This window comes from Parus major, chromosome 18, assembly GCF_001522545.3.
Source record: "Parus major isolate Abel chromosome 18, Parus_major1.1, whole genome shotgun sequence".
Classification (NCBI taxonomy): domain Eukaryota; kingdom Metazoa; phylum Chordata; class Aves; order Passeriformes; family Paridae; genus Parus; species Parus major.
Genome location: NC_031786.1, coordinates 4,722,512 through 4,741,825, shown reverse-complemented (window position 1 = coordinate 4,741,825; position 19,314 = coordinate 4,722,512). Strand labels below are relative to the sequence as shown.

General features: G+C 35.7%; 1 protein-coding gene across 5 annotated transcripts in view; it reads left to right on the top strand.

Moving 5' to 3' along the window:
- Nucleotides 1–19,314, top strand: part of STXBP4 (syntaxin binding protein 4) — a 64,321-nt gene that overhangs the window by 1,294 nt on the left and 43,713 nt on the right. Inside the window, exons 2-13 of one of the 5 annotated variants that reach the window (XM_015645865.3) lie at nucleotides 399–521; nucleotides 4,194–4,242; nucleotides 7,640–7,713; nucleotides 7,894–7,989; nucleotides 8,973–9,042; nucleotides 9,854–9,928; nucleotides 11,919–12,004; nucleotides 12,566–12,698; nucleotides 13,263–13,395; nucleotides 15,427–15,533; nucleotides 15,904–16,093; nucleotides 17,075–17,153. In XM_015645865.3, coding sequence (XP_015501351.1) covers nucleotides 7,647–7,713; nucleotides 7,894–7,989; nucleotides 8,973–9,042; nucleotides 9,854–9,928; nucleotides 11,919–12,004; nucleotides 12,566–12,698; nucleotides 13,263–13,395; nucleotides 15,427–15,533; nucleotides 15,904–16,093; nucleotides 17,075–17,153 — 1,036 coding nt within the window. In that variant the 5' untranslated portion in view covers nucleotides 399–521; nucleotides 4,194–4,242; nucleotides 7,640–7,646. Of the gene's footprint in view, nucleotides 1–398; nucleotides 522–4,174; nucleotides 4,243–7,639; nucleotides 7,714–7,893; nucleotides 7,990–8,972; nucleotides 9,043–9,853; nucleotides 9,929–11,918; nucleotides 12,005–12,565; nucleotides 12,699–13,262; nucleotides 13,396–15,426; nucleotides 15,534–15,903; nucleotides 16,094–17,074; nucleotides 17,154–19,314 lie in introns of those variants that run through there. The other 4 variants (XM_019008527.2, XM_015645862.3, XM_015645861.3 and 1 more) reach the window with 4 other exon arrangements.

Sequence of the window (19,314 nt, the reverse complement as noted above, 5' to 3'; positions counted from 1 at the left end):
CACTAAATACCAGAGAGTAAGTTAAAAAAGCATGAGAAAACAAGAAAAAAGCACCATTCTCTTTCCAAGAAACTTTCAATGAAAAAATATAGATTGTCTTTGATATTATGTTACATTAATCTGTTCCTTCTTTAGAAGATTTTAATCACTAGGAATTCAGGTTTACCCTAATTTCTACCTTATAAATTCAGAGGAGGATGTGAAATGTTTTGGTACTACTACAGCAATGTTCAAGTTGTTAACTGTTTTCAGCAGTGAATTTTATCCATTTTGTCCTGGCAGTTTTCTTCTTCCAGTTTGATTTCTCCTAGTCAGTAATAAATAAGACTTTTTCCAATGTCTGAAAATAAACATGGCCATGTAAATCTCAGACAGTGGTTTCTCTTGTTTTTTTTCAGCAGTTTTGACCCTGGGTAGGAGCCTGTTCTTCATGTGTCAGAACTCTTCATTTTGAACTTTTATTTTAATAGTGCTTCTAAGAAGATGTCCAGTCCAGGTCCCCTCACAAATACAGAGAAGGAGTAAGTACTTTTTTTCCCTAGATGCAGAAATAAAATTATTGGATTATAATATGAAATTTCTTGCAGTTTCATTGGTAGGATCTTGTCTCAATGAAGTCTTAAAGGAAAATAACTTTGATCTTGAAGCAGTCTGTAGATAAGCTAACACCAACACCAGTGAATTTACACATTGAGGGAGGAATTGTCCCTTAAGCTTTTCATCAAGTTAACCAGCACTTGGTTAGGACTAGTTTTGTAGAGATAAAACCCTGCATAGAGATTTCTTAATTTGATGCTTCTGAACTCTGAAAACATACTTGTATATAGTAGATTGCTTCTTTGTACATGTGCTACAGTAGCATAAGACTGAAGCTTTTGTACTACAGTGCCTTATTTTTTTAGAATATCTCTTTATCTTTAATATTTTATATGTAGTACTTAGGAACCATCATATTTTTATCAATGGCATGGGATATAAAATAATTATGTTCCTTCTATAAAACATAATCTTATCCACTTAAGAGTTTGATCAGATTCTAAATGTCAAACATGGATTCAGTCATGATTGAAAAGTGTAACTCCAGACCCTTTCCAAACAGCCAAATAACCAAACCAATGCTGTCATCAAAATCAGAATTAAAACCAGGCACAGGCAGCTCTTGCTCGATTTACTGTGTTTGCTGTACTTGTGCATCAAGTAAGCATCAAATCCAGCAAAGAGTATTCAGAAGAATAATAAAATAATTTATTTAGAATTATGCCACCTCATAAATAACATGATTGTTTTGAAAAGCAAAACCACAAAACATTAAAAATGCTAACTTGCTTCTTACTGGGACCTGAAGAAGCCCAAGCTCTGCTTGTCTGATTGAAATTCAGGGTATGTGATCACAAAGATACATCTTTCAGACAGCTGTGTCTTGCTAGTCTCATGAAGGATGAGTAGTTTACATGAGTAGTTCCTAGCTCACTGTATTCCAAAGGCAGTTTTTCATTAGAGAAGGGCAAGAAAGGCACCTAAAACTGCACTTCAGCTGCATGCTGATGGCAGGTTGTAATTTTCTGTACTTTTATTTTTTATGGGAGATGGTATCGATGCTTCCAGTAATGGAATTGGTTATATTAAGGTTTACCTAAACTTTAAATCACACCTTTCTTCTCCCTTAGCCTCAAACCATTCATGCTTTTCCACAATTACAGTGTTGCCCAAGCTTTTTTCAGGCTTAACAGTTGCCATATAATGACAGATGTTTTCTTTTAATCTTTATAACCTAATCAGCAGAATGTATTTTGAATAATGAGTGGGTTTGGATGGATCACATTGAATGCTCATCCGTGCTACATGACACAGCATTCCTCTGCCTGCAGTCCTTAAAATCTGAATTTAGGGTTAGTGAAGCTGAAAGGCTAAAGTTGCATAATGGATTTGTATTGGACTTTCGTAAAAGGGCTTTGGTTTATTTATAACAACTTCCATTGATTCTGCAGATCTTTTAGTCAGGTGCTAAATTATCCTGTATCCATCTCAGCTGCTGAAGCATTGCAAAACGTCTCTTGGGAAAGGCAAGTTATAATTACAAATGTTGCCAGAATGGAGTAGTTTTCCATCTGTTTGGAAAGGAAGGGTATTTAACAACAAATGATATCTCTTGAAAATTTAGTCTTACTTATTTAGACTAAAATTCATGGAGTTTTGAGTTAAAATTTTCCTAGGTCTTTCTGGAGGTAAAAAGTAATTTGTGTTCCTCTGAGCATGTTCTTGAAAGGCAGAGGACTTGCAAGAGAAGCAAGGATGCTGTCATTCATTAAAAGTAGAATTTGAAGAGGGATAGAAGCCTTGGGGCTGAGTTCAGGAAGCTGAATTCTTGCTTTGAAGAAGGGCTGGAGGAGCATTTTCTGAACAAGTGATGTATTACAGGTAACACTAATAAAATGAGAGAAATAAGCCTAATACTACTTTATATCTGCTTAATTGTTCAGAAGTTTGTCATGTCTGGTTTAATAAAAATAACTTTTTGCTTTTTAACAAGGAAATTGCAGAGCCTTGAGCCATGTGTTAATTGGGGGGTTTCTATAGCAGAAAATGTGACACTAGCTGGTCTGAGTGATACATTTTGACAAATGCTCCTGATATTGATACCACTAATTGATCTTTACTGGTGTTGAGAACAGAGGTAGTTTTGTTGGAGAAAGTCCATTGGTATTTTATGTAACCTTGCCTAGAGCACATTGAATTGATACGAGGCTTAAAATATCAATGGCTTTTCTGTAATGCCTGTAACACCAGCAGAGTGAGCTGACTGAGAAACAGCTACAAAGGGGCAAATCTTCATCTCTTAATGGATGTGATTGCTGTGCCAGTGAGGCTTTTCACAATTTGGGAGCTGGGAAGGCTGCTTTATGTTCCCATTTCCATCTCTGATGTGCTCCTTACTCTGTAGTGGGTCACTCTGCCCCTTCTGTGTGTCCATTGCAGGCTCTCAGGACTAACCACTCTCTATTTGAACACTGTTCAGCACGTTGTCTCTCAACAAAGGGATCCTTTCCCAAGAAGGATTATTTGCTATTGGAACCACAGTCACTGCAGCTTAAAAAAAAAAAGGTGCCTGAGATAAGTGTTTGCATTCCTGGCTTAGCCAAGCCCTCCTGCTGCACCTCCAGACCTGACAGTCTGATCACAGGGTTGCTCCTGGCTAGAAAGGATTCACCTTTCTACTTAAAGCCCTCAGTGAATGCAGGGTAGTTGGCTTTCATTTCATGCTGCAGTCTTGTTATGATCTCTTGGGAAAGGGGGAGCAGTAGGGGTACTTCTTCTGAGGCAAACCTGGAAGGAAACTTTCATTAACTAAACTGGTGTCAACACTCAGAACTTCTGAAAATGTGCATATCTCTGCAAGATTGTCTCCTATCACAGGGTCTGACCTCTGGGAACAGGGGTGATGTGTTTGACTTCTTCAACTGGATTATTCTCTGTGTAATGACATAAATATGGCAGTTTTATTTCCTTTCACAGAAAAGCACATGTCAGTTTCCATTTCTAGAGAAAACACATAACCCTAGTTCTGTGTTGACTTTTGACTGCTGTATCTTGAAAGTGTAAAAAGCAAGTTAGATCATGGCACAAGCCAGTAATATGATTGAGAATGAAAAGTCATAGCATAATGGCATTCATTTCATTAATACTTTCAGTCTGTTTTCTTGGCTTTCCCTTTTGTGTGGCTGTGCATAATCCAGTCTGCTAGGAAGATTGCTTTAGAAAGGTCATGAGTTACTGCTTCTGACCTTGTTTGCAGGGATCATTCAAATAAATTATTAGAAGAACAGGAGGAAATAAGTTTCTTTTAATCATCACATTTGCCTTTGGCAGCTGGATCTGGATTAATAATCATAATGTAGTAAATTTTCCCCTTTGCATTTATCAGTCTTTAAAATTGTTATAAATGGCCATTTCAAAGAGAGAAAAAGTAAGCATTACCTCTCTAGGTGAATTAGTGCATGTGACGCAGAGGATTTCAGAGAAGATTAAGTAGGCAGAGACGCTCAGCTGGAGCTCTGTGTTTGGGTTTTTTAGTTGGTAGCAGAAATCATCCTGCTCATAACCTTTATCTGGCTGAACTGGAAACCTCCAGTGTGTTTTGCTTGCGTTGTCCTTGTTTTTCCTGCTGTGCTGAAGGATGTCCTTGCTTTCTCCAGGGGCTGAAGATGAACCAGAGCGTTTTGATGGTCTCTCTCTATTATACTGGTATGCTCAACCATTCAGTTCTGAGGGCATTGCTCTAGTCTGTAATTGTGCAACGTACAGGAAAGATAATTTAAAAGCTGTGGGCATTTTCAGCTTCTTTTCATCAACAGACAGAGTTTATAATTTAGATTTTTGTGTGTCAGGTGATATGTGTTTTGTGAGCAAAGTGTATTATTCTCCCATTGATAAACATAGTTAAATATTTTGTTTGTGCATATAAATTATTAATCATTTCTCAGGAATAGAGATCAGAAGAATATCTGGAGCTGTATGTTCTGATAAGTACTGAAAAGTACTAAAAGATAAAACCCAAAGTTGTTGAACTTCCTTGTGTATGCTGCTAAAAAGTAATAGAAGCAGATTTATTTTAATTTCCCTTACTAGAGCATCTACATCAGAATGTTGCACACTTAAGTCTGTTAGCATCCAGACTTCAGCTGGAGTGTTGAGTTTAGTATTTTTTCATGTAAAAAGGTTATAGCATAGTGAGTTTGGTGAGCTTTGCTTGTTTATTTCATCTCTTGCCTTACATCTTCTCTACATGCTAAAACCTTGCTTACAAGTACTTTTGCCTGACCTCAAAAAATAATTAGCAACATCTGATTATTTAATTTGCATCTTTTTCTGCAAAGAACATTGAATTATTTTTTGTTAATACTGCCAACTGGTTTAGGAGTTTATTTCCTTATTTATACTGTTGAGCATGTTTCTAATGCTCTAGGAGAAATACTCTAACATTTCATGAATATTGAAAGTGATGACATAAAATAAATGTTGAATGGGTGCTGAATCCAAGTCATTTTACAGTGAAATTGTTAAAGCTCTATTTTATTAGAACTATGACAAGTAGCTAAACTTGAAAATCTAAGTTATATTAGGTAAGAAACCCTAATACTGAAAGTCAACTAGATGTGATAATACTAAACAAATTTGGGGCATTTGAAAATCTTTGTCTTTACTTTTATATGATAAAGTAATTTTTAACTGCATGTATTGGAGGGATTTAGTCTTTAGATCATAAACAGACCTGAGTACCTTGTAAAAGTTGTCTGTCCAAAGTGTCAGTTCTTTCTAATTGTAGGTGGCAGCATCACAATTCCAGTGTTTCAGAGATATCTAATTCCTCTCCACTGTACATTATTAGTTGTGTGTTCTCTGTATCCTCTTTGTCAGAGGATCATTAGGATCTCTCTTTAGAAAGTATTGCTGGTTACTTTTGAAAATGTCCTGTTCTTAGATTTGATCATACTTCAGGATTGTTTTATATGATAGTACCTAATGATGTTCTACAATTTCTGGTGAACTCTAAACTCCAGACTTAAAGTCTGATATTTGATCTTTTCAGACTTGAAGAAAGTAAAATCTCTGTGTTGGTTTGTGCAAGGTTGAAGTAACTTTTGTTCCTGTTTTTTAATTTTAACAAAAAAATTACCACGTGAAAACTGCTGAGAGGAAGTGTCCGAGTAAAACCAATAGCAGTAGCAGCAAAAGGCAAAAGAGAAAAAAATAGAATAATTGCCTGTTTTAAAGATCAGTGTACTTCATTTAAGATTTCAGAGATGGAGACAAGTCAGGACAAAGCATGATTAGTTTGCTGTCCTTCAGCCTCAAAACAAATTGTGGGATAATTGCAGTGACAGTGCTGGGTAGTAATACAAAATACTCTGTCCTTCTCATGGAGTAGGGGGTTGTCCAAAGGGTATTCTTAAAGAAATATCAGCCTTGGGGATTTTTTCTTTCTTTCAGGCTGTGATTAAGTGAAAGCAGTGGGAAAAAAAGTCCACTTTTAGCTTTACAAAGGGTACCTTATGCTCTGACATATCACAGCAAGGTCGTGTGCAGTCCTGTCAAACACACACCAAATACACTGGGTCTCGTTATTTCTCTTTAGCCTGTGAAACAAATACTTCAATAAATATTGCAGTGAAAATTATACAGTGCTTTAAGCATGGGTTTACTTTTTGTTTCTAAAGGTTATTAGAATTATTAGGTCTCTACTTGTGGCCAGCCTTTCTAAACCAAAGGCTAATTTTGCAAATACTTGGAAATATGAGGTTTTGGGAAATTGTTGCTTTTCAGAGCTAGTACTTATTCCTTGATGAAAAAACCTCATCCAGTTTTCTTCTACAAAAACAAAAGAGCTGCAGGTGTTCTTTAGAAGTTGGATCTCAGGGCTAGTCCTAGAGTTTTAAGAACATTTGGTCCTTCTGGATTTCTCTCTTCCTTCTGGCACAGCACCTTTTAATGATGTTCTCTGGCTTTTGCAGATGTACCCAGTTTCAGGCTTGGAGTTCAGGCTGTGCTGGATTAGGTTGTGTGGAAGGATTTGGGTCATTGTGTCCTCCACTTTGATCTTCTCTCCCACCCTGCTAATGAATTCTTGTTGTTCCATTTCACTAGGGCCCTCCAGAAAATGCAACTCTCTATCTAATGTAGAACAAACAATATGTAGGTCAAAGCAGAGAAACCTCAGTCGTGCTTCTGCTCTTTTCTAGAAGAGATCTGTCAAGTCTTCTCCAAAAATGGGGCAGGGAAAGGACAGAGGAGCTATAATACAACTTACATTTTTCAACCCATAAGTCATCTAAATGAAAATAAAACCTGGTAAGGGGTAATCTGGATTTACTTACATTCTTAACACTCTGCGTTCTCAGAGCAGCGTCCTCGTCATAAGTGTGATGAAACTGTTAATTTAGGTTTCAAAACTCTAATTTTACTTTGTATTCTTTTTTAATTCTGTTGGATGATCAACTGCTTTCAAAATATTCCTCTGCCTTTAGACAATTCCAAGTGTTATCCTGGTGTTTTCCCTTGGGATGGGAAGGTACACAGAGGATCAGGCAAAAGAGTTTGGAAAGAAGCCTTTTTTACAACAGAGAAAGAGATCAAAGCTGAGTGAAGAAATCAGGGGATTTTTGGAAAATATTATGTTCATAAATAGCCACAAAATTATATTTTAGATATCTTAGGAAATAATTTTATGCATTGGCTCAGCTGCACTTTTGTTCAAATATTCATTACCTGATGAAGACTGGTTTTACGGTATGTTCTTCTTTGCCTAAATGTTAAGGTGGACCTCATTGTGGAATTTTGTTTATATTTAATCACAACCCTTTTAGTACACAAAATGGGATTCACAGTTCAGCCTGAAATGCTTTGGGGGAGAAGGAAGTAAACTGTATATCTATTATACCTCTCCATCTGATATTTGTGGTGAGTAGATTGATTTTTGGCTGAGGCGATGGTGGCTCAGAGATATCAAATGATATGAAGTAACCAGTGGAGAAAACTGATTTATGTTTACTTGAGTTGAAAACACAGTTGCTGTAATTTCATTTCTGTTAACATAGCTCTATGTACACTTCTATAATTTAATGATTTTTGTTTTATTCTTTAGGACCATTATGGGCCCTCATGGAATTAATCGAGCTGTTCACCGCATCTCTTTCTCTGATTGCCAGAATGGATTAGGTAACTAAGACATTCTGTTATTCTGACTAAATCAAACCTAAAAACACTTGGTGAGCTTTGCCAAATCATATTTGGCATCAGGAAGGTTTATTTGGCTTTCATGGGTTTGCATGCAAGTACATTTAGCACAGTAGGTGGAATAACCAAATTTTCACTTTTATCTTTTTGTTTGTTGTTCAGGAGTTAAAATTATTGGAGGCTATCGGGCACAAACAGCAGAAGATTATGGGATTTTCATAAAGAGAATTCTACCTGGAGGGGTTGCTGCTGTAGATAGTAAGTGTTTTTAACTTTTTTGGCCACAAACACGCTGGATATAAAAAGCTGTCAAAAGAAGTCTTTATTTTACTTTGTGGGTAAGGATATTTAAAATAGTATGGTTTAGTCAGGACCCATGAAGTTTTGGCTTACTCTAAGATAGAGAAATGAAATCTGGACCCTTTATGGAATAGGATTTTAATACTCTCAGGTCTTGAAAATGTTTTCAAATCTACATATGGCTGGTGAAGGAAATTGGTAATCTTTCAGCACTGAGTAAGTGTTCAGATGCTGAACCACTTTTAATTTTTAAGGTAGAAGAGTGGGGTTTCCTGTATAGAACTAGTATTTTTAATTAGTTCTGATAATTTTTATTACTATTTTTTAATAGTAGTGGTGTGCTGGTGGTTAAGATCAGTGTGGTAAGAAGAAATTACACTCAGTAGAGTTTGCAATAATTAAGCTACAGACTTCCATCCTAGGTCTCTGGGGTTTTTTGAGATTCCATTTTATTTTGTTCAAAATGATAATTTAAAGTAATCTTAATCAACTTCAAGTTCATAAACTTGAGATTTTCAGGGGGTTAAAAAATAGAATTGTCTCTAAAAAAATCTTTTAGCTGATTTTATTAATGTCTTAAACATTAATTTATCTACACATTGTAACTTACAATAATGTTAAGAGCAAGATTCAAATAAAAATTAGTTCCACAACTGTGAAATATAAATTCTAGTCTCAAAAATATGTGTGTAAATGCTACAAATAGATAAATGACAGTTATTTTTAGTGTGTATTCTGTCATTAATAAGACTGATTTCTAGTTTCTAGTCTTATCTCAATTACCTGTCTTTCTTAGGATCAGGTGCCAAGAGTCATAAAGTTGTTTAATGCATTAAGTGACATAAAATTGAAAGGAAAAGTCCTGGTTAAATACCTGGTTTAATATAATATGTTCACCATTTTCATGTCGATTCATCAGTCACTGTTGGTTTCATTTAAAGGCCGTTTGCTCACTGGGGACCTAATTTTAGATGTCAATGGAGAAAACTTGGTTGGAGTAACAAATGAAAGGTATGTTTGTACTGATTAGTGAATGTTTATTAGAGCTTGGAATGTTATACATGCATTATTCCAGACATTATCAGTGACTGATTGAAAGAGCACAACTGCCCCAAGATCCTTGGAGTTCAACTCACAAGTAATTTATCCTATAAATCTAATTCAGAAAACTGCTGTGGAAAAGTGAAGGGCTTATAGAAGCAGAACACCAGAATCAACTGGTTTCTTAATGACAGAGATTACAGAATGTGTGTGAAAACAGCAGCAGAAGCTGTTAAAATATAACTATCTGCTGGTTCAGTACTGGTGAATGTAAATGATGGCAGCAATCATATAATGGCACAATGAAGGGGAAAAGAGTAAGCTGTAGATGGTTTCTGTAGCTGGATCTGTAGAGATCAGTGCAGCTTTCAGGGCTGGAGATGGAGATTGAATGTTCAAAGGAAAATTGCCATTTGTGTTGCTGAGGGAGATTCTGAGCCAGGCACACCTGAGCAGTAACTTTTGTTGAGGTGGGCTGTAAATCCTGAAAGAGGCTCAGAAAGGCAGCAGGATGGCCCAAGGAGGGATGGGGGACAGAAGGGAAGGGAAAGAGGGGTCAGTCCCAGTTTATTGCTGTCAGCAGATGCACCACAGTCTGTCTCTTGCTCCCTTCCCTGGTGCTCACTTTAAGTTTTGCTGCTGCCAAGCTCTGTTCTCTGTATCTGGCCATGAAAATTATTAACTACCTTAGCAATTGGTCCATTTTCCTTCTCTTTTAGCACTGCTCAGTTCTTGCCAGCACCCTGGTATATTTATTTGGCCTTTTTCTGCCCCCTTCTAGGGCTGTTGACATCCTGAGAACAGCCTCAGCCTCTAATCACATGTCTCTGCTCATTGCTAGAGATGAAGAAGCAAAGTAAGAGAAAAATTATTTTCATCTTAAAACTGATAAAAATCCAGTGTTGTATCTCAGGGTGACTGGGTGGGCTTGCATGTATTTTTATTTCAGATTAGTTTTAGTTGCAGAATTGTACCACATGTCACATTTTTCTGTGTAATACTTGATACTAGTTCATTCTGAGATCACTTGCATCAATCACTTCAAGTAGCAAGCTCAGGCCAACTTCAGTTTAAAAAGGAGGATTGTAATGTTATGTTTACAGCTAATACCATTAAAAATTACCTGCTGTGATAGTTTTTGAAATGCTTCTCACATTTTAAAATAATGAAAAATGAGGGCTCTCTTAGAGCTACCACAAAACCATAAGATATAAACTGGTCTTGCCTTCTGACAAAAGGCAGATTCAGTTGTTTTTTCCCCTCAGAAGTTTGCTAAGTAGGTTATACTGTTTACTGCAGCAAGTAGTCCAAAATATATTCATTTTAAGGACATTTGTGTTAAATATTGCTTTAACCTGACTGTTGAAAGTTAAGCACATAAACCAATATTGGCAGAGAATCATCAGCAATGTGACAATCCAGGTCTGTATCCCCTTTTGACTTAAATCTCAGGAGGAAACAGCTGTTATGTAACTATTTTTGATAATCATTGCTAGAGTATCTGCTGTTATTTGCCTTTCATGGGATGTTCCACTTCCAGAGTAATCTCCCCATAAAGGATTTTTCTCTAAATTCCTTTAGCCTTTTGTCCGAGTTAAGCTTCCTCTTTCTGTTCCTTTATTTTTTTGTATTTGACAGCATCTAAATCACTCTGTAGCCTCTGATCTCTCCTTTTTTCAAACTGCCTACATATATGTGAGGTCCCCTCTTAATCTGCTTTTATCTAAAGCATACTGGCCTAGTTCCTGTAAACTCCTTGAATAATTAAAATCCATTGGTCCTTTAACCACTCTGGGGGAGAAGTGCAGTGGCCTGGGCAGAATTTACCACTCTGCAGTCCCTCACCAACCTCCTCTGAATTAATTTCTTGTGACTTTACATTCTGTGCTTAAAGATTATTTGATTTACATTCAGCTGTGATTTGTGTGTGTACCCTGGGGCCAGCATTCGTACAATAAATGTTCTTTTTTAAAAACAACATAATGCACCCAGCATTTTTGGAAAACCTTCAGAAGTGGAACAACCTGGGAGTTACTGTCCTTGCAATCAGTTAATTTCTTCTCTCTCTGACTAATTCTGTAATATTAATTTGGTGATGTTTCTGGCTTACATCACTATGGATTATTTATATTTTTAAAGTCAGTTACCACTGAGGTATTCAGAGCCCAGATTATCAGCTTTTTTGCTTAAATGAGGCTGGATTCAATATCAGATGAATCAAGTGTTTTTGTATTCTCTTCAATGCCTGGCACACAAGATGTGCATTTTGCCAGTCTGTTACAGTATGATTGGTGTATTGGTGTCTGCAAGGAACTTCTGCTTTTGGCTTTTAGTAGTAAATAAATATTTCTTCAATCCTCTTGTTTTTAAGGAGCCACATCTTTGTCATTCTCTTCTGGGTTCTTGTTCAGTGTAATTGAACTAAAAGCATTCTTTAAAAACATGAGTATGCTATAAGTGCATAATCTGATTTCCTCTAATATAAGTAAATAGTTCTGGAGCTTGGTAGTACCACTGTATCCGTAGTTCTTATTATTAATACATTATTATTTTATTATCTGTAGTTGATTGTATGACAAGTTTTTAAAGTTTTGAAATGCAGGGTAAAGAGAGGTAACAATAAAGTTTTTACCAACAGTCCATTTCATCCATAGTCTGTTTTCTCATCTTTATCATGCATTACATGATACTTTTTTTGCCCTTTCTGACCATTTGACAGGGCTTTCCTCTTTCAGTGGAGGTTGAGCTTCCTTCTCTGAGGAGGAGCAGCTGCTCAGTACAAGCAGTGCTGGTCTCACAGTTTCAAACTAACACCAAATCCTGACAAAATCTTTTTATTGGCACAGGAAAGAATTCCATGACCTGATGGATAAGTATGGCTCTCACAGTGGCACCAGCTCTGCAAGAGCTTCTCCAACACATCAGTTAGCTGGTGAGAGATCACTTCCCAGCCTGAAATAATCCTGGGGGAGAAAAATCAGCCTTGGGTGGAGTAGAAACTTAAAATTCCTTATTTGAGAGGAGGTGTATTGGAGGAAGTGGCTCACAGTCAGACAAAACACATATGTACCTTGAGGAATTCGTGTGTCAGTTTCCCCAGCTCTTAAAATAAATATACTGCTATCTACTTAAAATTTTAATTACTGATTTATGTGAAAAGTTTTTGGTATTTGTAGCTGAAATGTGCCACAAAATGCTAGAAAAAAATTGATCTAGAGCACTATAAATTCTAATCTTTCTGTAACTGCTGCCTAATTAACATGCTTTTATAGACCATAGGGGATTAGTCGGTTTCATATTTTGCACACAATTTGAAAAAAAATAATCACTTGTTATGCTTTAAAAAATTCTTCCTGGAGCCCTGAGTGGCTCTCAATTCTTAACTGTGTAGGTTTTTTTGAACTTACTTATGTGAGCTAAAATGTTGTGCTTTTTCCCAAATGTGGCTTTTATTTATTTATTTGTTTTTATTGTTATTTCTTCTTTTTCGAAGCAAAATCTATAGACAGCCTTTCTTCTGGCTCATCCTCAAGGTCACAGAGTCCTCAGCTGCATCTGAAGGATAACATCACCACCAGCAGCAGCAGAAATAATTCTGTCCCACCACCATCCCCAAAGCTTCCAAAGTAATCTCCAAAACTGACTGTACCTCTGTTGTGGGAGCTGCAGGAAATGCTGTATTTGGCTGGTCAAGAAAAGTTGGGTTGAGCACTATGTGTTAAAGTTTGGTTTTGTTTTTTAACTTATAGTCCTGTAGCTCATAATGCCATCAACACTGCAGACTTTCCGTTTTAATAAGTTATTTTTCTATTTATTTATTGTTTATGTGGTAGAAGAAGATTAATCAGGTTATTTTTTTAGTGTCTCCTAATGAATTAATGTTCCTGGTTTATGTGTACCCAGATACTCCCATAAGCCTTGGGATATAGTATATAACTCTATATAGTAGAGAGGAGTTTTTAGCCTTGTAAAATAGAGTATTCAATTCTATTTGTAATTGTCAGAAGTGCCTGAGGTTGCTGATTTTAAGTAGTGTAATATTTGAACACTGAGATTAAATGTACACTATTTCTATTTGTTACTGTAATACATATTTACAAAACCTGTAAGATAAAGACAAGTTATTGTTTCAGTCTTTATTATCTAGTTCTGTGAAGTAATTCTATTTTTCTTTCTCTTTGTATCTCTAGTGACAGTGCATTTCAGATTATCTCTGTTTGCAAAGAAGCAAGCCTAGGTTTGAATATTGTGGGAGGAATTAACAGAAATGAAGGACCTTTGGTATACATTCAAGAAATTATCCCAGGTGGTGATTGCCATAAGGTAAAGGCCTTTTTTCCCTTCCTTCCCCTTCAGACACTTGTATTTTTGTCTTAATTTTCTACTTGCTTTTGTATGCTACACGTGCAGTCATTTTTCAAATACAAAATGCTTTTGTGTTGCTCCTTGCCTTCTGTTTTAACAGAATTATCTCACTGCACTGTAACAGTTACAATGTATTTAAAATTTATCCAGAAGTTCCTTTGAGGTAAATGAGGATCTTTTTCCTCATTTTATGTATGAGAAAGTACAAAATCAACTTTTATAAAAGATTGCCTGATGCAAGGTAAATCAGAAAGGATGGGACAGAGCTACAGATTGCACCTCTTTTTCATTTTCTTGTACATTCAGAAAATCATATTTCCCTGAGACTTAATTTAGATGGATCCTTGCAATTGGAAATCATTGTGTAGGCAAGTTAGAAAAAAATATTCTGAAAGTGCAGACTAATAAAATATATGAATTGGTGTTGATCACTCTTAATTTCTGACAAATGCAAGATGTAAATCAGGGGGATTTGACAGCATAAGAAGTAAATAAATAATACAATTGCCTGTTTCAGGTACACAGAACTGTTTACCCAGTGTCTCTTCTGGCTTCCTGAGTAATTATGTTTATTTGGAAGTGTAGATAACCAGCCTTTGCCTCTGGCCCAGCAAAAGAGGACAAGCTCAATTCATGAGCAGTGAATTTTATCCCCAAGCAGTTTATAACTATTTGTTACTGAATTTTTATAGACTAAGTTTAATCCTAAAATGCAAGCTGGAAGATAAAAATGCAATGTTTCTCCAAGACCTCTTTCAGTAGATCCTCTTTTATTTTCTCCAATTTTGTTGTAGCTTATAAAACATTTTTCTCATCATGAACATATAATTTAAAGCCTGTCACACATGATCAATAGACTGAGGCTAAGACATCAATTTCCAATAATGGAGGTAATTTCACAATCCTGGTTATCCTGTTTGGGAAGGTGAAGTAATAAGCATATTTTAAATGTTTGCCACATGAGGGCACCATTGAAATGGATATCTTAGAACAAGCTGGATGAATGCAAAATAAAAGGTTTGCAACTTTATTCTTTAACCAAAACACTAAGTGGCAAAAAAAAAAAAAAAAAAGGTAGTAAAATACTGGCATGGGTTTGAAACAACACAGCTAAAATTATGGTATGTGTGTGTTAAGTAAAATTATACTAGTCTTGAGAAGGTATTTTTTATGTATTTCCTTTATACTTATTTCCTATGTATTATCTTCTGCACACATTTTTTTTTAACATTTTTTAACATTGATTTTGTATTTGATTTCTTAGGAGCTGAGAAGCAGAGACATATTCTGTGTAATTTGATGTATATTACATTAGACAAATGTCATAACTAACTCTGTAAGCATAGGTGAATTGCATGAATTTCCAGTTAAATTGTTGAGGGCTCTGTTAAAATGTGGGTAAAGAAAGCTCTATCTTAGTGAGAAATCTATCCTACCATGTTTAAAGCCTTGTCTTAGAGTCTCTGGGACAGAAATGTGAGATGTTCTTGTGCTGATAGAGAGTTTTTTGCAATTAATTCAACAGAAGCACAAAGTTGCAAGATTATTTCTGTCATGGTTTTGGCTAGTGAGTACTAATAGACCAATCTGGTTTTCTCATTAACATGGCCACTGAGTGTCTGAAGAGTTCCATGTATTGCCATGAACATTTCTTTTTGAAATACAAATTAATCCAGCTCAGAGCTGAATTAATTAGTAAAGAAGCTTCCTAAAGTCAGATGGGTTGGTGCTGGAAAAACCTGTTGGTTTTTTGTCGTTTTTTTTTTGTTTTTTTTTTTTTTTACAGAAGTGTTTATCTGGGTCCAGAGTTGTTATTTATATAATTTCTGATGTCTATTTTCTCTGATGAGTTTTTATAATGACTCTTAATATTTCTTATTCTAATAGAACCAGGGGAACATGTCCAAGTGCTGTGATTATACAGTTCTTTCTGTAGTGTTAGCAATTAATATAAAATTTGTGGGTTTGGTTTTATATTTGTTGTTTTAGGATGGACGATTGAAGCCTGGGGATCAGCTTGTGTCCATCAACAAAGAGTCCATGATTGGAGTCTCCTATGAAGAGGCAAAAAGTATAATCAACAGAACAAAGATGAGGTATCTGTTGTTGTCAAACAGCCAACCACCCAAAATTGTTTAATAGATGATATTTATGAACAGATTAATATGAAAAGTGTTTTTGTGTGCTTAGAGGAAATGAGAGATACTAATTATTTAAATACTCAGTTGTAATATTATTTCATAGAAAAGACTCAAATGCACCTTTTAGAACTGCAAAATTATGATACTTTAATGTTTAAATAAAAAATTATGGTGTTTGTCTTTGTAATGATGGGTAACAGAACATCCTTTTAGAAAAATAGTTAAATATACCCACACATGGTGTTTGGAAACATGTAATTTTTGCAGAAGTATAATTCTATGAATAATATAAGTGTGCAATATGTTGAAACTTTTAAAATTTTAGTTCTAGGTTTGAAAATTTTTGGGAGATAGCTTTTATTAGGCAGAAAAACATACCCAGTCATCCAAAGAATCTGCAGCATCCTTTCAGCCTCTTAACATCTTCTGTAGCACATGGAGAGCAACAGGCTGCAGCACTTGGTCCTCTTCCCTCTCCTAATGGGAGGCTGGTTTCAACATTCCCTCCAGATGCTGTGAGTGTACTTATTACTCCTCTTAGAGCAAACTGAGCAAGTGGTTGTTTTTCTCTTAATTGTAATTGAGTTTCCATTTTAGTAAGAAAATGACTGTCTGTTTTCCTGCACAATGTTGTCTTTGGAATATCAAAACTCTTGGAAAAACCATGTTGTATAACAGGAGAGTAAATCACACTGATGAGAGGAATTAGTTGACTTGGGGTAAGAAAACAAATTAAATAAGCATTAACTGTGTTCTTAGATACCAAATTCTCCTTTACTGTTTCTCTGAAGTTTTGGAATTAGATATAAATAGTTACATATTTAAGAGATAAAATACTCCCTGTTTACTACATATGTGTGAGTACAGTACAATCTCACACTTGTGTGATGATGAGATTTTTGCTTAAAAAAAAGTCCTAGAAGTATGTGGGGGTTTTCCCCTTTCTTTTGGCTAAGCAGCAATTGTTTTAATTCATACAGTTCACCATTAGTGTAAAGAAATAATGTTGACCACAAGAAAGAAGATTTTAAAACTAATATTTCAATTTTTTTAAAGAACATTTTCAGTTTATCATATTTTTAAAGCTAAGTATTGCCTTAGAAGAAGGAAGAATAAAATGTTCTCAAACACAAAGTCAAAACAGGTGATTCTCAAATCTTATATTTGTACTTAAAATTCTTGCCCATTTTTCTTTCCTATTAGGGATATAAACATTGATGTGGGTTGCCTAGAGAAACTGTGCTATCTTAATCTGTGAAGATTTTCAAAACCCAAGGTTTTGATGAGTCCCTGATCTGATTTTTTTCAATGCTCTTCCCTCTCACAACCACCACCCCCTCCATACCTTTTTCTCCTGGGGTTGTTTTGATCTCCCCAGCCCTTTTTTCTTCCCCTGGTATTCCTTCCTGTCCTTTTTTTCATTAATGTGTATTTCTGGTTTGGCTTCTGATCTGCTTTGGAAATGGTATTTCATGACTTTTCATTTCCTCTCATAGATGGAAACTGGAGTCAAGATGGGAGGGCAATCTCCAATTACTGGTCTAGACAGCAATCCTGCTGCTGCATCTGCCATGGGTAAGTGCTGATTTAATTCCCTGCCACCCTTTTCCCTGTTCTTTCAATAACAGTCAAACAGAACATAATACATAACGAGACTCAATAGGCTTTTAAAAAAAGGCAATATTGCACTGTTTTTATACTCCTAAATAAAGGATTGAGATCAATGGATTTTTAGTAGCTTCTGTCAAATATAACTTACATTGTCTCTAACAAACAGCTGAAACCAAGCAAAAATGAGTGATCACAACATTTGCTATACAGCAGTAATGATAATAGACTCAGTAGAAACCAGATAATGAAGACTTATGTATAGATCAAGATTAGGTTGCCATAGAAACTGTGCTTTCTTGATTTGATGAAATTCTGGGGATGTATGCTGCTTGCATGGTTTTACTGCTTAAATCAGGGCAGCATATTGAAAGGATAGAAATAACATTCATCCCTCTTAACAGCTTTCCACTTAATAACAAATACAATATATCATTTATATTTGTGTTTTAGAGACATGACATTCAAATAAGGACAAGAGTCACTTTGATCACATCTTTAAATATCTAGTTTGAATACAACATCTAAGGAAAAAGAGAGTTTGTGAAATTTGGTCAGTACCAAATATGAGCAGAACAATTGTAATTCCTGTGGGAAACAAATATGTTGTATTTAGAAACAGTGAAAATGCCAGAGTGACTCAATAATGGGAATCCCTATTGACACACTGATAGAACTGACTCTGTTCAGTGTTTCTCTGTACACACCTCAACTTTATTCTTTCTCTTCAGGCAGTAGCAATTAAGCATAAGCTGAGCTTCTCAATTTCATGTCTAATGTGCTGAGCAGAGGATGAAAAAATACACAGGATCTGATTCATTCCAGATGTCTCTCCACTGATGTTATTTAAGTTGTACCTGCATTTATTATACTCCATATTAGATATTCAAATTCAAAATGAAACAGTTCCCATATTGCAAATCTGACCAGTTGGTTCCTTTCCTTGGAGGGTGAGCTGACCAAATGTGAGCTGTTGAAACTGGCAAAGTTTTAGTATTGAATACACCTGGAGGAGATTTATGATCACAGTTTTGACATACTGACCATGAAAAACACTGCATCTAAATCAAAGGAACAAGACAAAAGTCTTATTTTTTAATATATTCAGAATATAAGACTCTTGGTTAATATAATTCAGCACACAGGAGCTTCTTTGTTTGAAGATACCAAGAGGGGCAGAGTCTCTGAGCACATCTGAAGAACGTAGGTAGCAAAGCAGCTCCAGTTTGTACTGCTTCTTGTCATGTTTCATTTTCTTCTTATTTAACAGCACATCCTTTGTCAAACCTGCCACTTCTTTCATGCTGCCCTTTTTCAAGGATAAACTTTCAAAGACAACCTTGAAAAATTAAAGCATCTCTTAGATGAGATACTCTTTTTTTTAACACTTTATGAAAAAATCAGCATAGTTTTGAGAAGTTTTTGCACAAACTCACACATGAGGCTTTTTCATTCTGAGCTGAAGGAAAATTGAGCCAATTCCACCAAGGTTCTAGCCCACTGTCTTCAGAATTTAATATAGCATGTGAGAGGTGTTAATGTCAGAGATTTTCAAGATATTTTGGTTTATGCTTTTGGCATGTAAAGAGAATGTAAATTACTTTGAGCTTGGAAACAGATACGCTGTGAAACTAAAAAAAAATTAAAAAAAAGAAGAATTCTCTGCAATTCCTTCTGTTCCTTTAGAGAAAATCTCAAACTGCAGGATCCTTTACTTGTCAAATGCTGGTTTTGGTTTCAGTACCTTTTTAATCCCTTAATGAAATGAAGCATGAAGATCTACATTATATTTATAAATAATGAATGCAATCAATGAATTTTTTTTTATTTTCATACATGTAAAATCCCAAGTGATAGTTAAAAAACCCATGCAAATTTGTGTTTCTGACTATAAGGGTGCAAGGTGCTGATGGATGGTCGCCTAATGGGCAAGAATTCTTGGAAAAGAGTTCCTTCCCAGGAAAAAATGCTGAGGGGCCATGGGAGTTCAGCCTAAGCTCCCTCCACATAGCCCACATTTGGGAACAGGTCATTCCCTCCCTTTCCCCAGTGTTTTCCAGATCACTCCATGTGCTTTTGGCATCTGTCAGTTACACCAAGGGTGTGTCTTGGAGGTCTCTCTTGGAAT